This window comes from Charadrius vociferus, unplaced genomic scaffold (assembly GCF_000708025.1).
Source record: "Charadrius vociferus isolate BGI_N301 unplaced genomic scaffold, ASM70802v2 scaffold90, whole genome shotgun sequence".
NCBI lineage: Eukaryota > Metazoa > Chordata > Aves > Charadriiformes > Charadriidae > Charadrius > Charadrius vociferus.
Window position 1 is genome coordinate 7,277,588 of NW_009647222.1, and position 26,466 is coordinate 7,304,053.

Below are 26,466 nucleotides of genomic sequence, written 5' to 3' on the forward strand. Positions count from 1 at the left end.
TGCTTTTTTCTTCACAGATAATAATGGGTGTAATCCTACTCTATAATTTACTTGGAGTGAGTGCCTTGGTTGGTGCTGCTGTCATTGTACTGTTAGCTCCAATACAGTACTTCATAGCTACAAAGTTGGCTGAGGCTCAGAAAAGCACACTTGTAAGTAAATTATTTCAGTGGCATTTGTGATCTGGAAATGGAACCAGGGGTTCTGCATTCTGCTCTTGCTATTAGTAAACATTTATGGCGGAGGTTTGGGCGAGCTATCACTTGATTCCATCATCCCTCCCTTTCTGTTTTTCTGTCACTCAGTATCTCTTCCTTCCTAATATTTGTCAGACAAGAATCTGAAGAAAGTATGAGGGCCTTGACCTGCCTTCTCCACAGAGAGTATTTTTCGCCCAGCTAGCACAGTTTCATCTGACTTCAATTCCATGAAAGGGTGTTATTCCGAAATTCAGATGTTGTATTTCATGGGATGTTAGCAAACAGTGCAAATGACTGATGAATTATAAGAGGACAGTATTAAAGAATGTGTACAACCCCCCTCTGAAATGGCTAGAGAATTTATGCTCTCACCACAAGCTTTGGTATTCTCTAAAAATCAGATGGCATTGCTGGATTAATATCTATCATACGTTCTTCAGTGCTGTAAACCTATTTTGCTGTTTAATTTAGAAATGTTTGCTGATACTTTGTCTAATTTTTAACTTTATTCTCATGATCCTTGAACTTTTTAAATCAACCTTTGATGTTCGAGTTGTCAAATATTTAAAGATCCTGTTATCTTACTATTCAGTAAACAAATTATACATACGTGGATCTAATCTTCAGCACACTTCAATCCGGTTGAGTTGTGCCAATTTATACCAACAGACAATTTATCTTTGCATCATTTCAGAAATAGTCTGATTCTTTCTTTTTGATCTTTTCTGAGTCCTTCTCACTCATAACATCTTTTGGATTACGATTTTACCAAAACTTTTGATTACTGTTTTCTGGTGAGGGGCAATTAGCTAAAGATATCAATAAACATCTCACTCACTTTCATGACCAGTCTGTGTGAACCCCAGAATGAGTCTTGTCTCAGCAATTACACACTTGTAGTCTTCTGTCTATTGTTACAGACAACACTGACCTACTAATCCACCTCCCTGAGTTTCACCCACTATTTGAACCATTCAGATGTTTTGATTCATTTTTCTTCTCAGAACAGAATCACTTAATTTCCCCTCATGATTGTAAGCATTTTGGTATCTCCAAAGAACATGGAATTTTATGTTGTTTTACTCAGTTTGTCAAGTGAAAACCTGTACAAAATCACAAACAAATAAATTTATAAATCTTTGATGAATTTTACAACAGAAGTAAAAGGAAAGAGCATTCTCATTAAAACTCCACACTATTATCAATTTCTTATCCTTGTTTTCTTTTGAAATGAAGGACTATTCTACTGAGAGATTAAAGAAAACCAATGAGATCCTAAAAGGCATTAAGTTGTTAAAGCTGTATGCCTGGGAGCACATATTTTGTACTAGTGTGGAAGAGACAAGAATGAAGGAACTCACCAGTCTCAAAACCTTTGCGCTTCATACATCTCTTTCCAGTAAGTAACTATGTTTTTAGCGCTCGGAAATGGATCCTGTTCTTCATGTCAACATTCCTCCTGGCTTCAAGTAAGGAGAGATACAGCTGTGCCTTTGACACTTTTTTGTATGTGTGGTATGTGATTAAAATAAAAAGGCATAAAAAAATATATAAGACAGAAAATATAGAGCATATCTCGTTGATTATTTTTTTTTTGCAGTAAGTTTTCTTCACCTTCATTATGACATTACAATTATGAATTCTTTTATAGTAAGGAGGCTCCAGATAATATTAGCAGCTCTGATTACAGTAAAGATAAATTAGTATCTGAAAGAAATTGTATTTTCTGTAATGTAGAAAAGCTTGGAGGGTAATCTTTTTGTTGCATTGCATGATAATTGTGCACATAAAACTTTTTATCCCATTCACTAAAGTATACGAATGAGAGAATTCCTTGGCTGCTTTGTTTCTCTGTTTAAGATCTCTTTCTGTCATGGAAGGAAATTTATTCCTGCAGAGGCATTTTCCTTTGGGAGTTTTAATTACTTGAATTGGAAATAACTGTCTGTTTTGAGTGCCATACAACTAATTGTAAAACTGGGGTTTTTTTTCTTATTACATATAATCTGATGCCTCTTTTATTTCTCTTTCACAGTTTTTATGAATGCGGCCATACCAATAGCAGCTGTTCTTGCAGTAAGATATGTTTCTTTCACTTTTCCTTATAATAAAGGAGAGAAAAGAGGAGGGGGAGAAAGAAAGAAGAGACACCATTGTTATCGTAGGACATACTCCTCATAAAATGGTCAGATGAGTTAATGTGCCCCTGCTAACTGTAGGATAGCATGACACTGGAAGTGCCCATTCCCAGAGCTGGGATTTCACAAGCTGTGTTTTGGATTGGTAAAAAAAAAAAAAAAAATTTACTGTAAGAAAGAAAGAAAAAAAGTCATTGCAACTTGAAAGAAGATCTATTTTGAGAAGCTCTCGTTTTGAAGGGGTTTTGGGTGACTTTGCTTCTATTGTCTAGCAGTGAAAATCATTCCTGTTTCAAAATGCATTATAAGCCACCGTTTCAGTTTTCAAGAAAGAGTACTCAGCAGTTTAAGGAGAAATAAAATTTGCTTGTCCTCTGGCCAGGTTTAAATCTCAACCTAACAAACTAGAGGAACCATGGCATGCCAGTCAGCAAGGAGTCTTCATAGACTAAATTCTGAGGGCATTAATCAGAGTATACTGACAGCGTGTATCAGAATTAGATCAAATATGACCATAGTTCTTCATCTGTGAAAAAAACACATAAGATTTATTAGATTCTTACTGATTTTTCTGGGTTGTGTGTTTTTTCTAAACCCTGAACTTGATTACAAAACTTGATGAAACTAAATGCTTTGATTTTTCAAAGAATATTTTTTCATTCTTAAATATGTAAATCTCTTGAAAGCACTGACAAGTTTTTAAAATATTTTTCACTATAATAGAAGGCACCTTTCTCTTCAGTTTACTGGGATTCCCAATAAATTGAGTTATATAGTTATTGGCCTTAGTTGAGCAAAATATTTTGCTTGCTGTTCTTGGCCAAATTTTTCAAGAGTCTTTATCCTGACATAGTCTTTTCCTGATGTGACAGACTTTTGTGACTTATGCGTATACCAATGACAAGCCGCTGCAGCCCGCCCAGGCCTTTGCATCACTGTCCCTGTTTCACATCCTTGTCACACCACTGTTCCTGCTCTCCACTGTGGTTCGTTTTGCAGTCAAGGCTATCATAAGGTAAGTGGCCCTTCTAGTTTCTCCTACTCTTGAATACTTACGTTCCATAATACAACAGGGAAGGTGCTGGAGAAAAAGATTGTTTCTACCTGCTCATCTGGAAGAGGATTTAGAGGTGGGACTCTGATGTGCAGAAATGGGAGAGAAATCAGAGTAACCCTTTCTTTTTACTGCTTGATATGGAGAAAAAGAAACGTTCTGTTTTTTTCATAATTTCACCAAGTTTGGCAGTCCAGATTCAGAACTGGACTGTCATTCCTTGGGATATGCTCCTCTTCCCACAGTGTGGCCAACCACCATCCCTCTCACCTAGTACTTTTCTGCTCTTTTGTCGACACAGGGGGAGATGAGAGACTGGTATGAAGCTATCTAGCAAGACAGGTCCTGCTAATGCAAAGAAAAGCACCTAGCTTAACTCTACCTTCACAAAGGGCGCATTGGACTTTAAGTGAAAATTTGGTATTGTCCTGCCTCTCATTGTCTAGCACTGGCATGGACTCTCTTAGGAAAGAGGGGTTGGAGGAACACTGGGCACTGAAGGACTAGTTGTTCAAGGGAAACTGAGCCCTACAGGACTTACCTTACAGAGGAAGTGCTGTTCCCCTGCATGGCAGTAAAGAGACGCAGGAGAGGAAGACATGGCAAGGCAGACACGTGGGAGTTTAGTCTGTGAGGGTTAGAGATCTGTGTGGCAGGACAGCAAGGAAGTTGGCATGCAGTGGAAAAGATTTTTTTTAAAAAAGGAAAAGGAACTCATGAAATGTGTTGCTTCATCAGTAACTTATATGTTCCAGGCATTTATTTCTGCAAATAGCCTGACAAAACAACTTCCTTCGTGCTGGGCTATAGAACACTTAATCTCAAGGGAGCTGGTTGGTAGTAAGTCAAATTTCAGACTTTTGGCTGTTGCATCAGTAGTCTCTATGGAAAGAGTCATGGGCATGGGGCAGTTATGTAGACATACACACTGCCAAGGTGTCCCAAGAGGCACAAACTTACACCTGACTGGCGATAACATGTCAGATGCCAAGCACTAGCAGGATGTAAAGACCAAACTAACTTTCCCACCCAGAAAGGCAGTTCTTTCTGGCCAAAACTGAGGCACATTGGCAAGGTATTGCATTGCTGCTGCCACTGCCTCTTTTTGGTAGGTAACGATAATAACAAATAGCAATCAAGGGGATTGCAGGCTCCACAGCTGTCATTTGCCAGTACCACACTCACTTAAAAAAAATAATAAAATTAAATAGGGTTTATTTTTATCAAAGCAGCAGCAGGGCCACCTAAGAGATTTTCCCTAGGTTGAAAATGATTTCTGACTAGTGGAAAATCTCAAGTCTCCCTATGAATCATCCCGGCCTCTACATCCTTGCACTATGTTTAGCATAGCCCTAATATCAAAATGGTGTGTATGTTTTCCTTAGCATTATTTAAACACCATGTTTGCCAAAACAAACTTTACCCTTTGGCAAACTTATTTCCTAACATCTTTCTCCCATGAACATCATGTCCCCCAAGTGAAGAATGAAGAATGTGTGCTTGGCCACCCCACGGCTCTATCATCAATCAAATATGTGTATATGAGTATGCACTCATTTGCATTATGTTTAAGTGCTTAGACTTTGGTCACAATCTCCATTTTACTGTAAAAAGTAGTTCTAGTACCATGAAAGCTTTTGAGGGTACCTAACCACATTCAAATGCAAAGTAATGGTTGATGTCTTCTTCATAAGATGATCAGAACAAGGTCTCATCTCTTCTACAAGAAGATAAATTCTTGCTTGATGCAATTATATAAGACTGAAATTCTGATATGGGATTTAGACATATAAATTTTCCTTTCATAAGACGAGACAGAAACAGGTGTACTGGCCAGAGGAAAAAAAGCCAATAGCAGTACTTTCTTGCTAACCAGTATCTCTGTGGCTTGAACATGTGTTGATAATTTCATATACAATGCTCAGACAGGCCTTGAAACAGGGCTAGTCTGTGGCACAGTGCACCTTCATTTTAGTTTTTGCAAAGTAGCGTAGCTTCACTATGATTGGTGGCTGCTATTGTTCATCCCTTCGCCAGAATGATAAAGAGCTTACAGCACTCTGAAAGGAAGTGGGGCAGAAAGAGGATCAAATCCTTCTGTAATGAAGAATGAATTGAACCTGTGTGCTGTATTTCCCAGGGGACAGTTTTAAGAAGTAGGCAAAGAGAGCTATTGCTGTATTTCTCCACGGCGGGCTATGGATGTGCTCATTTGTGCAGTATTCAGTCCTGTTTGTATGCGGTGTATGCAAAAGCTGTGTTCAGGTTGCATCTAGTGCACTGGCATTTTCAGAGAATGTAGGGGGTGAATGACTCACTTATGCATCCTGACTGTGTGTAGGCATGAGAAAGCCATCAAAAAGAAAAGCCTGCCAAGATGGAAACTGTCCCACAGAGCACTCGTGTGGCACTCACATGACTAGCTGTCCAATGTCCATGCCCAGCTACCAATGTCCTTCTTCCACATAATTTTTCACTTGCCATCAGGGGGGCAGGCAGACAGTCCAGCAGGAAACCAAAAGTATCCCATGAACTTCTTTCGGAATGCTTCTGATACATCCTGCTGGCGGGACTGCACAAAAATGGAAATGGACTCATGGAAACCTGGGTTTATTTAACTCACTGTTCTGTTTTCTTTCAAGTGTACAGAAGCTGAATGAGTTTCTCCTGAGTGATGAGATTGGAGATGACAGCTGGAGAGGTGGGGACAGCTCTGTAGCCTATGAATCCTGTAAGAAGCACACAGGACTTGTAAGTTCTGTTTTATGACACTGAATTTCAAAGCAGAGACACCATATAGCTCCATACTAGGACAATGCCCTACCTGATAGGGCTCAGGAGTTTTGGCTTCTCACCTGACTCTAAAGATGACCAGTTTTGCCTCTTGTATGTCAGGATCTCTGTGTTTCTATGACATGAATGGTTCCCAAACACATTTAAGCATTGCTGAGGTGCCAGTAGTAATAAAACCCCTGTAACAAACCAGCACATTTACACAGGGTTCAGATTCAGCCTTCTCAGTTTTTATAAAAGGCACAGGTGCATTTCCTGTGGTTATGGGGTTTGTATTGTATATTACCAGTACAACTCTTCGTATGTTGGGCATTTTTAGGTAGGATTGATTCCTGCTCTGGGAAACTCAAAATTGGAGGTGGGAAAAACAACAATGTCCAGATGGAGATGAGTGACAAGTGGCATCCCTCAGGGGTCCATACTGGAACCAATACTGTTCAATATCTTCATCAATGACATAGGCAGTGAGATCAAGTGCACCCTCAGCAAGTTTGCGGATGACACCAAGTTGAGTGGTGCACTTGACACACCTGAGGGACAGGATGCCATCCAGAGGGACCTGGACAGTGTCAAGAAGTGGGCCTATGTAAACCTCATGAGGTTCAACAAGGCCAAGTGCAGGGTCATACATCTGGGTCAGAGCAGCCCCCAGTATCAATACAGGCTGGGGCATGAAGGGATTGAGAGCAGCCCTGCCAAGAAGGACTTGGGGGTGCTGGTGGATGAAAAGCTGGACATGAGCTGACAACGTGCACTCACAGTCCAGAAAACCAACCATATCCTGGACTCCATCAGCAGAAGTGTGGCCAGCAGGTGGAGGGAGGTGATTCTGCCCCTCTACTCCTCATGAGACCCCACCTGGAGTACTGCATCCAGTGCTGGAGTCCTCAGCACAGGAAAGACATGGACCTGTTGGAGCGGGTCCAGAGGAGGGCCACAAAAATGATCAGAGGGCTGGAGCACCTCTCCTATGAGGACAGGCTGAGACAGCTGGGGTTGTTCAGCCTGGAGAAGGCTCTGGGGAGACCTTATTGAAGCCTTCCAGTACTTAAAGAGGGCTTATAAGAAAGATGGGGACAGACTTTCTAGTAGTGCCTGTAGTGACAGAACAAGGGGTAATGATTTTAAACTAAAAGAGGGTGGATTTAGACTAGATATAAGGAAGAAATGTTTTACAATGAGGGTGATGAAACACTGGAACAGGTTGCCCAGAGAGGTGGTGGATGCGCCGTCCCTGGAAACGTTCAAGGTCAGGCTGGACGGGGCTCTGAGCAACCTGATGTAGCTGAAGATGTCCCTGCGCATTGCAGGGGGCTTGGACTAGACGACCTTTAAAAGCCCTTTCCAGCACAAACTAGGCTATAATTCTATGATTCTAAGATCCTATGAATTGGGGAAAGGTTTTTTTTTCATTTTGATGTTTTTGCTAAAGCTTGATATTTCAACTGTTTCAAACTGATTATGTAACTTGAAATGTGGCTGAAACTTGAAGATTGCAACAGAAAGAAAGGATTAGCACAAAATAAGTTCTATTTTGAACGGATTTGAATTAGTTTGCCAACCCAAAACATTTTTCTTGTTTTTCTGGGTTAACAATTATAATAAAGAAAACAAAAATTAAATTGTTTCAGCATTTATTTTGTTTCTTCTGTCCACCTTTTGCCCAGCCCTATAGACAGAGACAGACAAAATCTAGATGATGGGGAGAGGGATAAATAAAGGTAGTATCTGTAAAAATTAAATCAATCACTGTACACAGCCCAGCTATAAGGAATCACTAAGATTACGCAGATTCAGCTCGATGCAGTGGTGCTTACAAATACCACAGGTAACTGTGAATGAGCTAGCTCCACGATCTCTATTATGCATTAGCGAGGCACTCTGCACAAGCTAGTTTGATATGCTTCTCACTCCTGCAGCTATTCTGCTTCCAAGACCCAAACTGGTAACTCTACATGACATTACACTTTTACCAACACAACTTTGTTTGGAGCCAGCTCAGGTAGGGCAGACTTTACCTTGTGGTTTGAGGAGCAGGACAGAGCTGAAGTTTGGGATGGTTATGCGTGGGAAACCAAAAATCAGATATTTCCTTTGCTTCAGTTAAGGGTGTTTGAAACATTGCACTATGCATCACCGTAGTGTGTCTTTATCACCACACATTGAAAAGCACTGGTTTCTTCTTGTGACCTAGACTGGCAGTAAGAAGGGGAATGGATTCTTTGTTTTATAGGGAACCAAATGCTGTCCTCTCTTGAGAATTCCAACTTTTCTCCTTTCTTCATTTCCCTGTATAGCACACCAAGGCCATCAACAGGAGGCAGCCCTTGAGGTATCAGCTTGAAAGCTATGAACAGCCAACAAGGAAGCAAACACGTCCTGTGGAGATAGATGATATCGCAATCAAGGTAGTTTGGAAACATCATCTCATCTTTTTATCCTCCTGCAACAGTACTATTTGCTGCTGTTCTTCCAAAGGCAAATTGTCCATTGAAAGAACAAGCACTTTAGCCAAAAATAAAGTGAGAATAATTTTCTTCATACCAGCTCTCTATAGTGATTCCCTGTCTTCTCAGGAAACAGAAGCATCATAAGTCTGAAGGAACAAAAGATAGATATGCACATAATCTCATATGCAGAAATTAATATAGATTTTTTAGACTTCCCCTTCATGCATTTCTCTTTCACTCTTAGAACCAAGATCAAAACTTTTAAGTCATTTTTGGACATCTATTATGGTGTGTCATTTATTATGACGTTATTTTAAGTCATGTTGGCTAACTTTCCCCCACATATGTGCTCTGTGCAAAGATGTTTCATGGCCCTGTCAACTCCAAAGTATGCACAAAAAGCCTAGGGTGCACTGGGGCAAGTTTTTCTTATGTCCAGCATAAACCTTGTGAATATTCAATTTGTACTTTGGGAATACATTCACAAGGGCCCCTACTTCCCAATATGCAGAATAATCCATTCCTTTATAAACTGTGCTATTTAGATTGCTACCTGTGAGGTCTTCTGATCATTATTCTTAGTCTTTAATCTTGTACTCGACAGAATGAAAATATTTGGTAAATGGAGTTCAACTCAAGATTATCCCTTTATTGCATTTTATACAGTATATATATTTGTGTATATAACTTTTCTTATTCACAAACTTTTTCTGGTTTGGCAATCTTCACTAGCCTAAATTCCTTTTTTTTTTTTTTGCAGATGAGCATACCTCACCCACTGTGTCTATTAGTCAGAAATTTCTTTTAGTAACATTTTAAATCCCAACTAGATATTTATTTTTTTTTTTCGCTCATGTGTTTATATATCTGACATATGGCAATTGTTTTGTAGGTGACCAATGGATACTTTTCTTGGGGAAGTGGTTTAGCTACATTGTCCAACATAAACATCAGAATCCCAACAGGTAGGATAAATGCGCACCTTAAACATGAAATATGTAATATGAAATTGCTGCTAATTCTATTTCTTGATGTTGTGAAAAGCACAAAGCCACACATTTAGGTTTTTATAAGAAAATATGAATGTTAAAAATGTATACAAGGTCATGAACTGTATTGGTCATGTAGCTATGTCATTATCCTAAAGTACTATAAATAAACAAAAACTTAAATGGTTTTTACATACCTATATAGTTTATATAGATTTTATAATAGCAGGAACAAAGTTAAGAGTAAGAATAAATATGAAATTATGATTTTTAAAAAAATAATTATTATTTTTAATAGGCAAATTAAAAAAAAGAAAGAGGAAAAACTCCAGACTCGTTCAAATCAAGGGTCCATCTAATTCAGTATTTTACTTCCAGCAGTGGCTACCAGTGGATGCACAGGGACACAGCAGTCATATATTATACTTCTCTTACCATTATTCTACATTACAGTCTCCCAGTTCACAGCTATTTTCATCTCAGAGAATTCCTTAAGCCTTATGTATTTTGTCTGTCAAGAAATCCTCAATGAATTTCTTTTTCAATTAATTTCTCTTTGTCCAGTTGACTTCCTGTCATTTCTTACATCCTCAGTGTCTTTTGTCTAGGAGTTTCACAGATTTACAAAACATATTGATTTGTTTTGGAAGACTTACATAGCAAGCACGAAAAGTAGCAACTTCTTCTTCATCTTCTTCGTCTTCTCCTCCTCCTCCTTATCACTATTATTATTATTACTGTAAAATTCCTAAAACTGTTGCTGTTTCATGTTGTTAAATAGTCTTATATTTTATTTCTCTCTCCTATCAAGTGCTTAGTTTTTAAATAGCTTATTATGTTAGGTTGACATATCTTAGGTATCACATAGTTATTAAGTAATTCCAAAGTACTATAGCTAATCCCAAAGTCTGTATCATTCCTTTCACTGTAGCATTAGGTGTCCCACACATGGATGAACACTTCTTTGTGCTGGCCCAGTGCAACATACAGCTACACCAGAAGGTCTTTGCTCCAAGGAGTTTACAATCTAAGGCCATGGGTTTACAAGCTGGGTGAGCCCATCTAAGAGTTTACCTCCTCTAGAAGGAATGAGACCATTAACTCCCCAGCTGGCAAGAAGCTCACCTGGCAAATGCAGTAGCTAGCACAGTTAGTGAGTTCAGTTAGTTATGGGAAGATCTGAGGAGCACCATTGCCACTACAGAGTGGGACTAAATGTAGGAAAGTTGGGGGGGGGGTGGTGGTGGTGAAGGAGGAGTACAGCAAAGGAGAAGAGAGTAATGGATCTTCTTTCAGTTGTAGTGGCTTTATTAGATTGGCCCAAATTTTTGTGGAACCACTGCCTAAATAATCACTCCCCACTTTGTATCATTTGACCCTAAGAAACTTCAATAAAGTAACACATTCCCATACAATGTATGATAATATATGTCAAAGCAATAGTCTCATTCCTTTGGAGATTAGTGTGTGCTTATACTGTCCATTAATGTATATTTCCATGCATGAATACATGCAATACTGCCCATTTACGTGATGGATGCTGACAAATTTAACCAACTATTTCAAGTGGCTTAGAACTGGATCTAGTTGGTCCTTGTGGTCTTGAGTAGAACTGGTCTTTTTCTTTTTTTGAAAATGTTTTTGTTATTATTATTATTATCTTAGGTCAGATGACAATGATTGTGGGTCAGGTTGGATGTGGCAAGTCATCACTTCTCCTTGCTATATTGGGAGAGATGCAGACGCTGGAGGGAAAAGTTCACTGGAGCAAGTATGTTTTCTATAGCTATTAATTGCTGTATTCATTTAAGAAGGAGGGAGTTGGGTTTTGCTGTGAGAAATGTAAACTTCATGTCTCAGAACTGCATGTTAAATGATTATTATCACCCAGATCCTCTCTGGAGGGCATCACCTGCAAACTTATGAAGGATTTTCATAGCTGTTCTGTTCACGGTTCAGATCAGACTGCCTCAGGAAGGGAGAGAGGATAGCCTGGTGATTAATAGCTAATATATTCATGTATTATAATATCTAATATATTAGCCCTATCAAATGACCTGAATAGAAGGCATATACTGTTCCTGTTATCCAAGAGTTTTCTGTGCTAGGAGTGGGCTCTGGATTTACAGTACTGACTATAATTGAAGACAGTCTTACAGCAAATAACACCGATAACCACGCTGTCTCCGAACCCCCTTTTGATAAGAGCAATGAGGTGCAATTTACTTTTGTGGTGTTTCATCGAAGGTGTTTGCAGTCTAGTAACATTTCAGACAGTGCTTGCAACTCAGGTTGTGCAAATAATGAAATTCTTCAAGAAGCATCGAAGGGGTGGGATAGTTAAAACGTAAAAGGCAAAACAGGGCTCCAGTATGAATTCCTACCTAGATTATTAACTCAACATCGTTACTCTGCTACTGTACACACCTGTGAAAGCATGACAGGCTGGAGCTTCTTCAGTAGTGGGGTAGCAGCATAAAGGAAAGGCTGTCTTTCCCACCCAGTGATGCTGGTTCTAGCAGAAGACAAAAGGTGATATAATAACATGTGAGTGATGCTTTTGCCCTTCCCTGGTATCTGCCCAAACTTCACCTATGGAAGTCAGTGTTACTCTTCACAGTCATACGTGCAGACGGCAGCCTGAGCACACCAAATACGTAAGGACTAAAAGCTCTGAAGAAGCTGTTGCTAAAGAGGGACTTGCCAGTGAGGTCAGGCCTCAGATCCACATAAATTCAGACCCAGGGAATGAGAACTTCCTACAGAAACTAAGCAGGGCAGCAACCACTTTTCCAGCCTAGGCAGGGCAGAGGCTGTGGAAGGGATGTGCTGTAACCCCGAGACTTGTTCTTTGACTTTAAAAATCAGTTCTGTTTCCTTAGAACTACCAAACCAAACTCTTCTTAATTAGCTTTTTGAGGAGAAAGGGTGAATTTTGTCACAAAGACCAGTATTTTGTTGCCCCATCACTTGAGTAGTAACCTCTTCTGTCATCTTTTTTCTTACAGCAATGTTGCAGGCTGGATATTTTTGCTTTTCCTGTGCTAGTATGCGTGGCATTTTTTGTTCCCCAGCCATATTTCACTGTCTGCTATTCTAAATGTATGATCTCACTGGAGTAGCAGGTACAGTTGGAGCCAAGGCAAGACTAACTTTAGTTTAATTATAAGTGAGTTTAAGCTTCAAAGGCAGAAGAATATGTGACTTACCACAGTTAATTTCTTTGAGACATATAATGAAGATTTTGACTTCACAATCAGGCATTTTTTTTCTGAGTAGTTTAAGAAAATGCGAGGAGTAGAGTGTACCTTAAAATTAATCACACAGCTGTTTTCAAAGGTCTATTTGAGAAAGAATCAAATTTGTCCTAGAGAAAGATATGGAATATTAGGAAGATTAGACAAAAGGAGAAATCTTAGGAAGATACTACAGAAAGATTGTGAAATACTATTTGTTTCACATTGTTCAAGAGGGATTAAGATCATATTTTCTGTTGATTAGCTGTCTATACATAATGAAACAGGTCACTCAGGCTTTAGCAAGCATCTCAGGCCTTACTGAGTAACTTTTTTCATTGCAAACTCTGATTTGGTACTGTGATATGGCTGACGCAAACATGGTTATGTTTTGCTGGTAATTTCAGACTGCCTGACAGACAGATGAATACAGAAGGATACGTCAGGTATTTAACTAAGTGGATCCTGTTCTTTACAAAACTATAATGAAGGTCCTGTTTACTATCTTAAATCCCTTTCCATGTGATTCCACGTGCATGACTAACGCAGCTACTGATCCAGGGATGAAATGCAGGCTAGGTGAATTGCCCAACAAATTCAGGTATAACAGCACAGTAATAGTAATGATGAGCTAATTTCAGTTCCAGTTATATTGGGGTAATCCTGCAATGCATCGTTGTGAAAGCCCATCACAGGGCTTGAATACCCTGTTGCTGTTGTGGTTGTTTGCAGTCAGAGCTCTATGTCCTGCTGCCAGGGTTGTCACTGGTTTGGGATCTTTGGAAAGAAAGTGTGTTTGTGTATCTTTCTGTAAGAGATCTTGGCCAGGGCAAATCTTACGGGCAAGATCTCAGTTATTCCCACTTATACAAGACATGCCTCAGATAGATTACAAACCTGAGACAAGGAGCTGGCTTTTTGTTTTCCCAGTGAGCAATCAGCTAGAGAGACTTCTTAAACACTGAAGCATGAGGCTATCCAGATGCAGTGATTCAGCTGAGCCTGTTTCAGATCTGAGTTATTAAGTCTATACAGGGACAGATGTGGGGAATATGCAGAGACATGTATTCCCCTCATCCACACCAAGCCAAACAGTCAGAACACTCTTCTCAGACCACCAAGCAAAGATGAGCGGCTAAGTGGAAGCCCTTCACTTAGTACAGATTTTCTGTGCATTGAACTGGTTTCTGTGCAAACAGGCTGTTGTGTACTAAGTGAAAAGCACAGGAAACACAAGAATTATGAAATATATCCTTCCAAATGGCCTATTCTGCCCTCAAGCTATGCAAGGCTTCAAGAAAAAAAGTAGAAAAAGTCAGTGCTCCCCACAGAAGGATTACCTCCTTACCAAGAGGTTGCAACCGTAGTAGCTGGTAGAAAACACTGAAGGGCCTTATCCACAGATGGATAAATGGTCAGCCAGATAAATGTCAATAGCCAAAGTCAGCATACCTACTAGTGCTGCTGTGCTGCTACGGCCGCTTGCAGGGACGGGAACAAATTCCTCCAAACTGCTGGACAGAATTTGTGTAGATTCTCAGACCTTGTCTTGTCTCAAATCTCTTGCCTATATTAGCAGAGGGAACGGTTCATTCTGCTGTTACAGTGATATCGTAAAGACTTTGTATGCCTTTTGTCTCCTCCATTTTCATTTTGTAGGCTGAGGAAATCTGGGTCTGGCTAGAGATGCATTAGTCTGTTTTAAAACATCCAGAGTTAGTATAAAAGTTGTCCAAACTTCAACAAGGTTTCTTTTATACTTTTCCTTAAAACTTTGAATTAAATGCATTTCCAACAGATCAGTTTATATACCCAACATCTTAGAAAAATATCTAATCAACATAATCAGTTTGGTCTTTCCTGCCATTTCAGACTTGAACTTACCATGCCCCGTTTTGGGGAATATGTATATTTTATAGTACAGAATAAGAATCAGTATAAGTAGCCACATTTCAATAAATAAATTAGAGCGAAGAGTACTAATCCCAGCAGGCGAATAAAACACTCTTTTTAGAAATCTCAGAAACTTCTCTTTCAGCCCACTCCCATGCCCTGCAATTGCATCACTCTTTCAGATTCAGTAGGCTAATAAAGTACAAGACCAAATACTTAATCCCCTTATTTGCGAAGGCCCCAGCTCAGCAAAGGCCTTACATGTGTTTATTCATGAGACTATTAATGAATGTGGGTTCTCATAGAAACCTCACTCAGAATTTGGAAGAATTAAAGTGTATTTGTCAAGCGAAGCGTGGAATGAAATTTCTGACTAAGGAAGAATTTAAGAGACGGAGATCCTAAAACTGATCCTTGCTCATTCAGATGATATATTTGTTTATAATAGCAAGCATATTGCTATGGTGTGGAATTGCAATGGATCTTGTAAGGCTTGTGCCCAGTTTTTGTTAAACTGTACTTCAGAGAGCACTCCCAAATGTATACATGAAAGCATTATCCCTTTCTCTACCATTGCAATGCTCTGCTGATAAAAGTTTGTGGTTTTTTAATAGGGGAAATTTAGGTTTTCTAATTTTTGTTTGGCTTCACCTAATTTCCAACCTCTTTTTAATCTCTCATTAGACTCCATCTTTTACTTTCTTGTGACTTTTTTCCATTGTAGAGAAGACTGGAAGCTTCCGCTGAATAGATGACCAACTCTGGTGAAGCAATGTCTGTTTTGAGCCTCAATTTATGGCTCTCTAACCCTTTTGAGATAACCAACAGGCCTTATTCACTTCTGAGTAACATCTTCTCTGGCAATAGGTGCACGAAGGAAACAAACTGGTTGTGCACTTCAGGAGGCATGATATATCAAAGTTCTTACGGAGCTGATGTGCAGCCCAGAAAGCAAAATGTCTCAGTTCTGGCATTTTGGGAAGATGCTTAATACACTAGTCTGGCATGGCAAGGGCTCTGCTATTAGAATTTTTATGCCCTTTGCCAGACTTGGATCATCTGCTTACAAGTGCAGCTGCAGTTACTGGTATCCCAGAAGGCAAGCAGACATTCCTGTCTCAGCAGTAAAATATTTCATCTGGAGGACTCGTAGGCCTGGGAGGGGAGGGTTTGTTTGTTTGGGGTTTTTTTAAGTTAGGCAAATAACACATTAACATCATTTTTCTACTCCCTTCTAATGCCTGTTTCCATTTACCTAGCACAAACTTACTCTTAGATTTTGCACTTTGCAGTGATGTGTTGCCATGCCTGGACACGAGCACCATTGCTGGTCCAGAACTGCTTTGCTGTCCCATGCCCTCGACACTGTTAAGAAGACAATTAACAAACAGAGGGAGCTGCAAAATCATTCATGTCATTACTGCCATCGCATATTCTTCAAAATGTATTTCATGGATATGATCCTTAAGAAGTGGAGGTTGACAAGAAAAGCCTACGTGTTGTCGTGCCATGCATGGCTTCATGTAGCCTTACCGCTATAAACAGGTTCCAAATCTGTTCTGATTCAAAAGTGTGTTTGCACCTTGCAAAAACGTATCTGCAAAGCTTATCTTTGCTCCAGGAGAAATTTGACATTAGAGTAGTTACCAGCTTTTGCAGATCATTAGCGGAACTGTGTGGAGAAGGTAACTTATTGCTTGTCAGCCTTTTATATGCCCAGGCAGTATTAATAACTTCATTTTTAATAGGTTTTACAATACCCTTTTCATTTTTAACACATTTTCTAACAACATAGCTTGCCTGTTTAGCCATGATGCACTATGGATATGAAACTGTTGTATTTAGAAAAGTTATATACTTTTAATTAGACCTTGTTTATTTTCCTTTTAAGAATGTACTTAACTCCAGTTTCCCTGTATATAAAACTTGCACAAAATGTTATTCTCTGTATTTCCTGCTTACTAAATGTCATTTACCGTAACTTACAGTGTAAATGAAACTGAACCTTCTTTTGAAGCTTCCAGAAGGTATTATTTCTGTTTTTAGTGTATCATAATACACTCATTCATTTCTTCAGAATTTCTTCAAACCTTCATCTTTGTACCCTTCAGCCATCTCTGTTTTCTTACCATGTTGATTATCATTTACAGTAGGATTAACTGACAGATTGTGTTAAATCCAGTGGATCCCAATCTTCTCCAGCCATTGTACCACTACCTCGGTCTTGTCTGAAAGATGTTCAGTGCTCCCAGCTCCTGTTTGACATCACTGGGAGTTTAGTGTTCTCCATATCTTGCAACACAGGGCCTCTAGATACAAGACAACATTACATATACCCTCCCACGTGTTTGCATGTTTTCTGATCAGCACTGGGTTTTGTGTTGCTTGTAACCCAGATGATTGATGGCTGTGTGATGGAGCAGGGCACACAGCATGCGAAGGGAGCCAGTTGTGCTCCAGCTGAAGTCAAGCAGTGTCTCCACCGCTGGCTTCAGGGAAAGGGCCCGCAGGTTTAAAAGAAGGGCAAGCTAAGCTGAAAACGCATCATAAATGATAGAGAAGTAGTGGCACACATAGCTGCGGTTGGGAGCCACGCCATGATTTGCTACCTGATAATCCTGAGGACACACTTCATACTAGCGCATACTGAACTGCTAAAACTCCTAAAATTTTGGGGATATTACTGACTGCATCTAACCAGCTATTTCTCATACCTTAGTACCCTCTCTCTCAATAGCAAATCCTAGATGCTTACATATAAAGCTGTATCAAATGTATGGTTTGAAGCAGTATCATCAAAGAGACTGAGAAGGAAGATAAGTGTTCAGATCCACAAGCCGGTACCAGTTCACACCTCCTTCCTCACACATCTCGGGCATCTCAGGAAAATGTCTGAAATTACACGAACTTTTTTGCCATACATAGGTGAAAGAGCCAGAAGCAAAGAACATTCATACCCCTTGTACACCTTTTATTAGGTATTTAGACACATTTAAAGTATGTCTCATAAATACTTGGGAGACTGTAGTGATTCCTTCCCAATCTGTATCAAACTGCCTTCTTTTCCAATTGTTGTGTCGGTCCCCTGAGGATCTAATAGACTTAAAGGAAAGAAGCGTTCACTGAGAACAAAGTATTTCCTGTGCACACCATGTAAAATGACCGAAAACTTCAGAAAGCAACAAGTCACGTGTCCTAATGCCATTTGAACAGTGCCTTTTCACTACTTGTTTTGATGTTAGAGAAAAAAATACCAAGTAACTATTCTGGTGATAATTTAATCATTTTGATTATTTATAATTTGTCTTTGGATTGAAATTGCAGTTACTAAATTGAGGTAGGTACCAGCTATTTATAGGAGAATAGAAAACAACTTAGAGTGTAGATGTTGCCATCAGGGGAGAGAGTGGGTGCTGTTCTAACAAAAGCATCTAATTTAAAATTCTTCCCTTCACTTTTGTAACGGTTGCTTTGCCTATGCATTTCCCTGCATTTTTATGAATGCACATTCATAAAATTAATTTTTGAAAAACTGATTCTCAGACATTTCATAATATGGGTGCTTTGCTTTTTACTAACCCTCTTATCTGTCTACAGTAGAAACAGGTACTCAGTGGCTTATGCAGCGCAGAAGCCATGGCTGCTGAATGCAACTGTGGAGGAGAACATTATCTTTGGAAGCCCATTTAATAAACAGAGGTAAATATCAGCCTCCTTGCAAAAACACCTAGCACCTTATTTTAAAGAGGTTTTTGGCTTCTCCTTCTGGAGGAAATTTGTACATTGTGAAAAATACCAATGTGTGTGAACCCTGGGGTGGAATTAGCTAACCTGACTTTAGTCATCTCAAAGGAAGGTTTATGTTTGTAATTAGTCTTTCAAGGGTCCCCCTCTAACCAGAGCGCACCTCTAAGATGCTTGTGAGAAATCACACTGCAGCAGTGGCTCTCCATGGAATACAGCAGAAGCCATATGTGTATTTTTCAAGCAGCTGAGGTTAGGTGAGATGAATCCCATTTTTGGAGACTACTGACATATTTTTGTTGTGTTTAATGGAGCCTGAGGTTGCCAGAAGACTCTGGAAATAGGGATTCTAGGCATGTTTCCACTGAGTTGATGTGCTAATCCTGCTGTGATCGAGTTACTGGAGCAGCCACTTTACAAAAACACTGCATGTATGAAGATGGGGTGCCTCAAAGAAATAACCTTAATTCTTTCTTTAGAAATACAGAAGGGAGTGTGAAAAATGAAGTGCATAGCCTCTGCTGTGCCTATCCAGCACTTGCTTCTTGTGCCCTAAATGGTCAGCTAACAAATGCAGTGGAAAAAGTGACTTGATTTAAGGAAAACAAATTGCTGATATTTTCAAAGGCAACATTCTTCGTTTTAAGTAATTAAAAATACATACCATTCCTCTCAGTGTGTGCTTTGTTAAGATGTATGACTCCATTCCCACTCTAAAAACTCAGCAATAACCAAATATCTCAAAATCCAGACGAGCATCTAAAATTTCAGGGACCAGGTTCTTTAGCTACTGCATCCATCAGCCTAACTTCACTCATATCAAAGGGGCAAGACTGAATTACACCACTCAGACAGTCTGATCCCAGCTGCTTATTAGCAGGTCATCTGTGATACCCCACAGACCTGGAAATCTCACAACAAATTTCAAGTTTTCGCAAGTGGTTTTCTGATTCTGGCAAGACCAGAAGCCCTGTAAGGATCCTTTGTCCTGTAATATCACACCAAAGTAAATGAAGAGGCGCTTAAAGGGGGAAGAATAAGAACTCATTGGAAAATGGCTTCAAATACTCCAGAGTCCATCAAAACAGCTCTGTGATAAGGAGGAAAGTACTCAATAATTTGCGTAACTGAATCTTTAAAAAGTAGATTTGCCAATAAGGACATCTAATAAACACGTCATTTTTTGCAGTGCTTAGTTTACAATGCTTCATGGTTAGTTGCTGAATAATCGTTTTGCCCTACTTATTTTTGCAATTATCCAACCATGACAGAGCCATAATAACTTAGCAGGGAATTTGAGCTGGAGGTTTTTGTGTTAGCAAAATAAGTGGCTGGTTAAGTAATTGCAATGACCATATTGTTTTTACAGGTACAAAGCTGTTACAGATGCGTGCTCTCTGCAGCCTGACATTGACTTACTACCATTTGGTGATCAGACAGAAATTGGAGAAAGGGTAAATAATATGAATGCTTTAAAGTCTGCTTAGCCTATGTATTAAGAAGGCTCTGTCTGATGTCACTCAGACAGATCTAGTCTGTATTGGGCTGCCAGCCTGCTAAGTTATTGTAATTTGCCAGGGGTTACTGCAAAAAAAAAAAAAAGTAAACTTTTTTGCTTCTTCAGATCTTTCTCAAATGGGATATTTTTGATCAAAGCCTCTTATATTTTGCTTTCAGAATTTGATTCTAGTATTGGCTACATTTTTCAATCTAAGCAGCCTACTGTGCTTAGAGAGGCGCTTCATAATTTACACTTACTTATGATCAGTTGCTGAATAATCATTTTTCTTCTGATATTATATGAGGATTATGCTTGTTTATCAACTGGATTATCATTTTAACGAAGCTTTTTATTTTTATTGGGACTCTGTATAATTGTAGAAAATCACATTTCCAAAGTCCTATCATAATGTTTATTCAAAGATGCATATTTCTGATCCATTATATTCATTAGGGGATTAATTTAAGTGGCGGCCAACGACAGAGAATCTGCGTAGCTCGAGCACTCTATCAGAACACGAACATTGTCTTCTTGGTAAGATTTTTCTTTTTCACATGGAGCATGGAAAGTTAGTAATAAAACTGTCATTCCTTTTATTTAGCTTTAGAAAAATTTATGTTAGATTTAGAAAACTATAGGGACTTGTATTCAACTCCAAATCCAAGTTATAGAGCTAGGAAATAAACATCCACCAGAGGCAGCATCAAAACCCACTGGGAGAGTGATGAAGGTGGGATTTCCTACAGACATTAACACTGGAAGAGTAGAACACAGTGTCTAACTTCTGCTCGCTCTCAGTGGTGTCTTACTGTCAACATAGTCCCACTGAAATCAGCAGTACTGATATGAAAAGCACCATAATGCAACTACACATGAGCAACGAACAGATTGAGGGTTCAGCAGTCTCCTGCAGAACGCTGTGGCTTCAGACAAACTTTCCCTTCTCTGACACTAATTTCAAGGCATGTCAGGAATTTCAGGAGGCTACCGCTCATGAAGACGCTGTTTGAGCCTCTTCAGAATTAACCAGGGACTTCTGTTCTTAGAGAAAAAGTGTTTGCAGATTAATATCCGTACCTGAATGTTGTCTTATTGCTAGCCACACTCACTTAAAGTGAAGACCAAGCACATCTGCAGTTTAACTGGAGGAAATTAGAACAGTTCCTAACTCTGCTTTATTTTCCTGTGCCAGTTTCCCATCAAAATTAGGCCCAAGCTTGGCTCTGGATCCTGGCGTTTTCAAATTTGTATGGGAAATCTCAGTTCTGGTGTTCCTGATAAGGATTACTCCACACTGTCAGTGTGGCACCAGCACTGCACACATCTAAACACAAAAAATTAATTGAGTCCATTACTATGAATTGAAGAGCAATGGATTCTAGCTCACTGTTTCGTAGTGCATCCCTCTGACTAAGTCTTATTCATTAGAGAGAGATGAAACATTAATAATGGCAGATGCTTTCTAATTAAAAAAAAAAGCTCGTGAAAGAAAAAAAACTAATTTTTGTATCCTGTTCTAATTTATTGTTTTAATTTGATTTGATTGCAGGATGACCCATTCTCTGCACTGGACATTCACTTAAGTGATCATTTAATGCAGGAAGGGATTTTGAAGTTTCTCCAAGAAGACAAGAGGACTCTTGTTCTGGTGACACATAAGTTACAATACCTACCACACGCTGACTGGGTAAGAGAAGAGATACCATGATGCAGGTTCGCTACTGGTGAACATACACTTGAAGTTAGCACCATAACGCTTGATGAGAACACTATTTTTCTGTGTAATAGAGTACCTCCTTCTTAATTCCATATGTCATGTGTCTAACTGCAACTTTACAAAATATGGATTTTATAGTAGAAGGAACAATTTTATTTTTATATTATCTGTGTAGGTTTTTTGATTGGAAGCCACTGGCAAATTGTGACTTAATTGCAAGTATGACTATTATTATCCATGTTTTTTACAAGTACAGGTAAACATGGCTTATAGAAGTTTCAGTTTATGAGCTGTGTCAACAAACTTAAAAAGTAATTAATCAAATACTGGTTACAGTGAGCACAGAAATTTGAATAATGGTAATCTCACCAATACTGAGATCCAATGTCTTGTAGGATCTGGGTCAGTGCCTATGGTACGTTGCTGAGCAGACCTATTGGATGCTTTCTCCCCTAGATCATAGCAATGAAGGATGGAATGGTGCTTAGAGAAGGGACACTAAAGGATATCCAAAACAAAGATATTGAGCTGTATGAACACTGGAAAACCTTGATGAATCGCCAAGATCAAGAATTGGAAAAGGTAAATAACATTTCAGCAAGGATGACCTTTCTGAAATGAAATTGAGGCTGAGAGAGTTGGGGCTGTTCAGCCTGGAGAAGAGAAGGCTCCGGGGAGATCTTATTGGGGCCTTCCAGTACCTAAAGGGGGCCTACAGGAGAGCTGGGGAAGGACTTTTTACTGGGGCATGTAGTGATAGGACGAGGGGGAATGGCTTTAAACTGGAAGAGGGCAGGTTTAGATTAAACATTAGGAAGACATTTGTCACTTTAAGGATGGTAAGGCGCTGGCACAGGTTGCCCAGAGAAGTTGTGGATGCCCTATCCCTGGAGGTGTTTAAGGCCAGGCTGGATGGGGCTTTGAGCAACGTGGTCTAGTGGAAGGTGTCCCTGCCTATGGCAGGGGGGTTGGAACTAGACAATTTTCAAGGTCCCTTCCAATCTAAACCATTCTCTGATCCTATGATTCTATGAAATACTTTTCAGTTAATTTCTAAAAAAAAAGCCATGTCAAGACACAAGTTTTAAACTAGGCATTAGGGAAAAAACACATGAACTGTAAGGAACTTTAAGGACTGAAATAGATTGTCTAGGAAGTGTGTGGTATATCTGTCATGGGTGGTTTGTAAGGACACATTAGGCAAACAACCTTTTGGAATGCTGCACCCAACTGATCCTCTGCTGGGGCAAGGGGCAGACTAAGGGACATCCTAAAGTATCTCTCAGCCTTTTATTGTGTTATTGCTATGGGCATTTAGGACTCATAGAATCACAGAATCACAGAATGGTCAGAGTCGGAAGGGACCTCTGGAGATCATCTAGTACAACCCCCAAAGTCAAACCCCAAAGTCAAACCCCATCATGTAGTCCAACCCCCCAATTCTCTACAGACTATTTCTGATCATTCCAGAAGAGAGGGAATGAGAGAATGGAAGAAAGAGAAAGGGAAGGAAGTGGACAAAGCAGGATTTTCTGAAAGATAAATCCTAAAATACTGTGCTTTTGCATTCTGTGAGCTAAATGATCCAAATAAAGTCTCTTTGAGGTTACTGTTGGTGGCAGATAGCTAAGCTCTCAAATTAATAAATAAGTTTCCTTTTTACAGGATATGGAAGCTGACCAGACTACTCTTGAGAGAAAAACCCTTAGAAGGGCCATGTACCCCAGAGAATCTAAATCACAACTGGAAGATGAAGATGAAGGTATGTTATCATTTCACTTTACTCTATTACCAAGTTTCATTGCCTTTCCACTTGAATAGCTGGCAGTTCTTAGCAATGAAGCATGAAGATGTTGATGACACCTGGTACTAACAGTGGAAAGCCCAAAACTTTGACCTGTTAACAATATGACTTGTTTAAGGGATTCTCCATAGATTTCTCTAAACATTGTGCAGGGATAAAGGTCTAGCAAAACAACTTAATTTCTTTGCTAACTCCTAGTGCCTGGAGGTATTGAGAGGTGAGATACAACAGTAAGAACTGTAATTAAAGCAAATTGAGGTACCTCTGCCTAGTCATTGGCACAATAATGTCAGATCAGCTGTAGCCCCGTCCCTCATGAGATATCTGTGAACGGTCTATTCTGGGCTTTTGAAATACCACCTTGTGATCAAACTTGTAGCTACTTTCAATTCCTTTTCGGATATGGAGTTAACCCACTATTTTTCTAACTGAGACTATTTATGGGAGAAGCTTTAGGCTTTGTTCTTAAGCTTAGCTTCTTGTTTCCCCCAGGTCTTGGTGCTTTTAGAGGTGCAGATTGAGATTCACATCACTTTTAAAGTGGGGCGGAGGGCAGAATGGTTGGATATTGGAAGCTGGCAACAAGACACATCAAGAACATCCCTGAGATGCTAGACCAGGCCTAAAGAGAGTAGTCAGCCTTGGGAATCAGTAAGTTTGTGCCAGGGAAGAGAAGAGGTGAAGTGCAGGCTTAACTCAACAGGAGCACTAATTTCAGGGATTATCATAGTGATGTTGGCTGGAGTGATCGCAGAATGCACACTGGCCATTAGCAGGCTCTTTATTGCTGCCTTGTGTTTCATCTGGCAACACTCATGATGGATTGTCATCTTAAATCACAGGTCTGTAGGTCCTGGATTGCTCCATTTTGAAGAGATTCCGAATCATTGCACAATAGGCAGAGCTAGACCCCAAAGCCCTTAAGATGGAAATACTATGTTGGCTTCATACTTTTTTTTGGCAGAGCTGATCAAAACACCTCTTACTATGTGTAGTCATCAGTACACTTTACCAGTTAAATTCTTGGAGGTGTTAAAATTGAGGTCATTCCCAAGCACCTGCTTTTGGTCTGTGCCAGAAAGCCTTGCCAAAAACCTATATATTCTTTGTGGGGTAAGATAGAAAACACAGGGGAAACAGACATGTCCATATAGTCCACAGAATGCCTGCAAAAAGCAGACATCATTCAGATAAAAAAACACATATCAGTAACCTCAGGGCAGAAATATAACCTGACGTTGCATTCTAGGTCATCCACACTTATTATGTGACCTAGGGAATGTACACAAAGTCTCTGTGTCCCAAAAAGTGCAGAATTTCAACTTTCAAGAAATCACTTACTAATTCATTTTTAATGTTCAAAATCAGGAGTGGAAATTCTGTTAGTTCAGAGCTGCCAAGATGAAGTCAACATTTCTTTTCCCCAAGTCCAACCTGCAAGGCTCTGAGATGTATATTCTTATTACCTGGAAAAAAAAAAAGTTTAAATGTCACGATTATGCATCTATGAAATATATATTTCCCATAGCAGAAGCCTTCCACCAATTGTATTTCAGTATAATGTGAACAATTAGCATTTGATCATAGGGAAAACTTTAGTGCTCTTGAATGAAGGGAAAATTGAACTATTTCATGCAACAGATGTTAGAGCCTCTGGATGGAAAGCTTTGGAGAGCTTTCTAGAATCTTCCATGTGACCCAAAGTGACTGTATAATAAAAGTAGCTGAAGGGGTTGGGAAAGCCCTAGTCTCTTACTATAAAGAGTCAGTACTGAAGACCTGACTTACAAAAATATTTTATTAACAAAACTGAAACAAGTGAAAGACTGACAGTCTATAGAGTTGCTCTAAGAGCACAGAGAAGTCTTATGAAAATACGTCTGGAGTGGTTGCTATTTTTAAATGGCAAATTGAATTTTGCCCTTAAAATTAAAATTAAAGACAAAAAAAGTCAACCAAATTCAGTAAAACCAGGTATCATTCTTAGTACTGCCTCCAAGCTAACATGATTAAATTTCTGAGTCACAGAGGAAGAAGAGGAAGAAGATGAAGATGATAACATGTCAACTGTCTTGAGGCTCAGGACAAAGATGCCATGGAAAACCTGCTGGAGATATCTAACCTCTGGAGGATTTTTTTTGCTCTTTCTGATGATTTTCTCAAAGTTGTTGAAACACTCAGTTATAGTGGCCATAGATTATTGGCTTGCTACGTGGACATCCATGGACAATGCAAATGAAGTCAGGAACATTGATGATAAGAGCACAAATAAGGTGGGCCATATTTTGGAGCTTGACAGGGAAAAAAGGAGAAAAAATAAAAAGACTTTTAAAGTAATTATTTGCTGTTCATCTAGAAACCAGCTAGTTTGGAAACACAGATAGATATATTAAGATTGATTATTATATAGGATGGATGAATTGTTTATGCTAAAACATGAGACAATTCAAATTTTATCAGTCTTTTCAAACATGCAAAACCAAAACAGAAGCATATTTGAGGTTAGAAAAAGTATTGACTTTTCAAAGGAAGGAATCTCATACTAAACTTTTCTATCTGGATTTTTTAACACCTAAGTCAATGACTCCATTTTCCTAAGTACTGGCTGTCCAGTAATGTCCTGCCAGAAAAAAAAAAAAAAACGTCTTCAAACATACTACTTAAATACAATCTGCTTATAGCTGTAAATTTGACTCATATACAAATATCTTACTGGAATCCACTTAGTAAACTTTCAGAAGGCTTAAACGTGTTATAGCCCTGGCAGATTAGTTCAAGATTTGCTCTGGGAATTTCAGTGGTGCTTGAACTTAATAAAATGTAACTTTCCTTTGTCTCTCAAATGCCTTAATTCTTGAGAGGTTCTACTTTGGCTATCTGAGTTTCTTGGCTAAAAATTTGCATACTTTTGTATTTGTCCAGTTAGTCTATCTTCACAGTTCTAAGT

General features: G+C 39.2%; 1 protein-coding gene across 1 annotated transcript in view; it reads left to right on the forward strand.

Annotated features, from left to right (window-relative positions):
• Window positions 1–26,466, forward strand: part of ABCC9 (ATP-binding cassette, sub-family C (CFTR/MRP), member 9) — a 76,580-nt gene that overhangs the window by 27,711 nt on the left and 22,403 nt on the right. Inside the window, exons 10-25 of the mRNA XM_009879670.1 lie at window positions 18–152; window positions 1,437–1,599; window positions 2,236–2,276; window positions 3,211–3,353; window positions 6,035–6,143; window positions 8,483–8,593; window positions 9,528–9,600; window positions 11,290–11,395; window positions 16,742–16,780; window positions 18,351–18,452; window positions 19,867–19,951; window positions 20,452–20,532; window positions 21,548–21,685; window positions 22,172–22,297; window positions 23,381–23,477; window positions 25,548–25,792. Coding sequence (XP_009877972.1) covers window positions 18–152; window positions 1,437–1,599; window positions 2,236–2,276; window positions 3,211–3,353; window positions 6,035–6,143; window positions 8,483–8,593; window positions 9,528–9,600; window positions 11,290–11,395; window positions 16,742–16,780; window positions 18,351–18,452; window positions 19,867–19,951; window positions 20,452–20,532; window positions 21,548–21,685; window positions 22,172–22,297; window positions 23,381–23,477; window positions 25,548–25,792 — 1,794 coding nt within the window. The remainder of the gene's footprint in view (window positions 1–17; window positions 153–1,436; window positions 1,600–2,235; window positions 2,277–3,210; window positions 3,354–6,034; window positions 6,144–8,482; window positions 8,594–9,527; window positions 9,601–11,289; window positions 11,396–16,741; window positions 16,781–18,350; window positions 18,453–19,866; window positions 19,952–20,451; window positions 20,533–21,547; window positions 21,686–22,171; window positions 22,298–23,380; window positions 23,478–25,547; window positions 25,793–26,466) is intronic.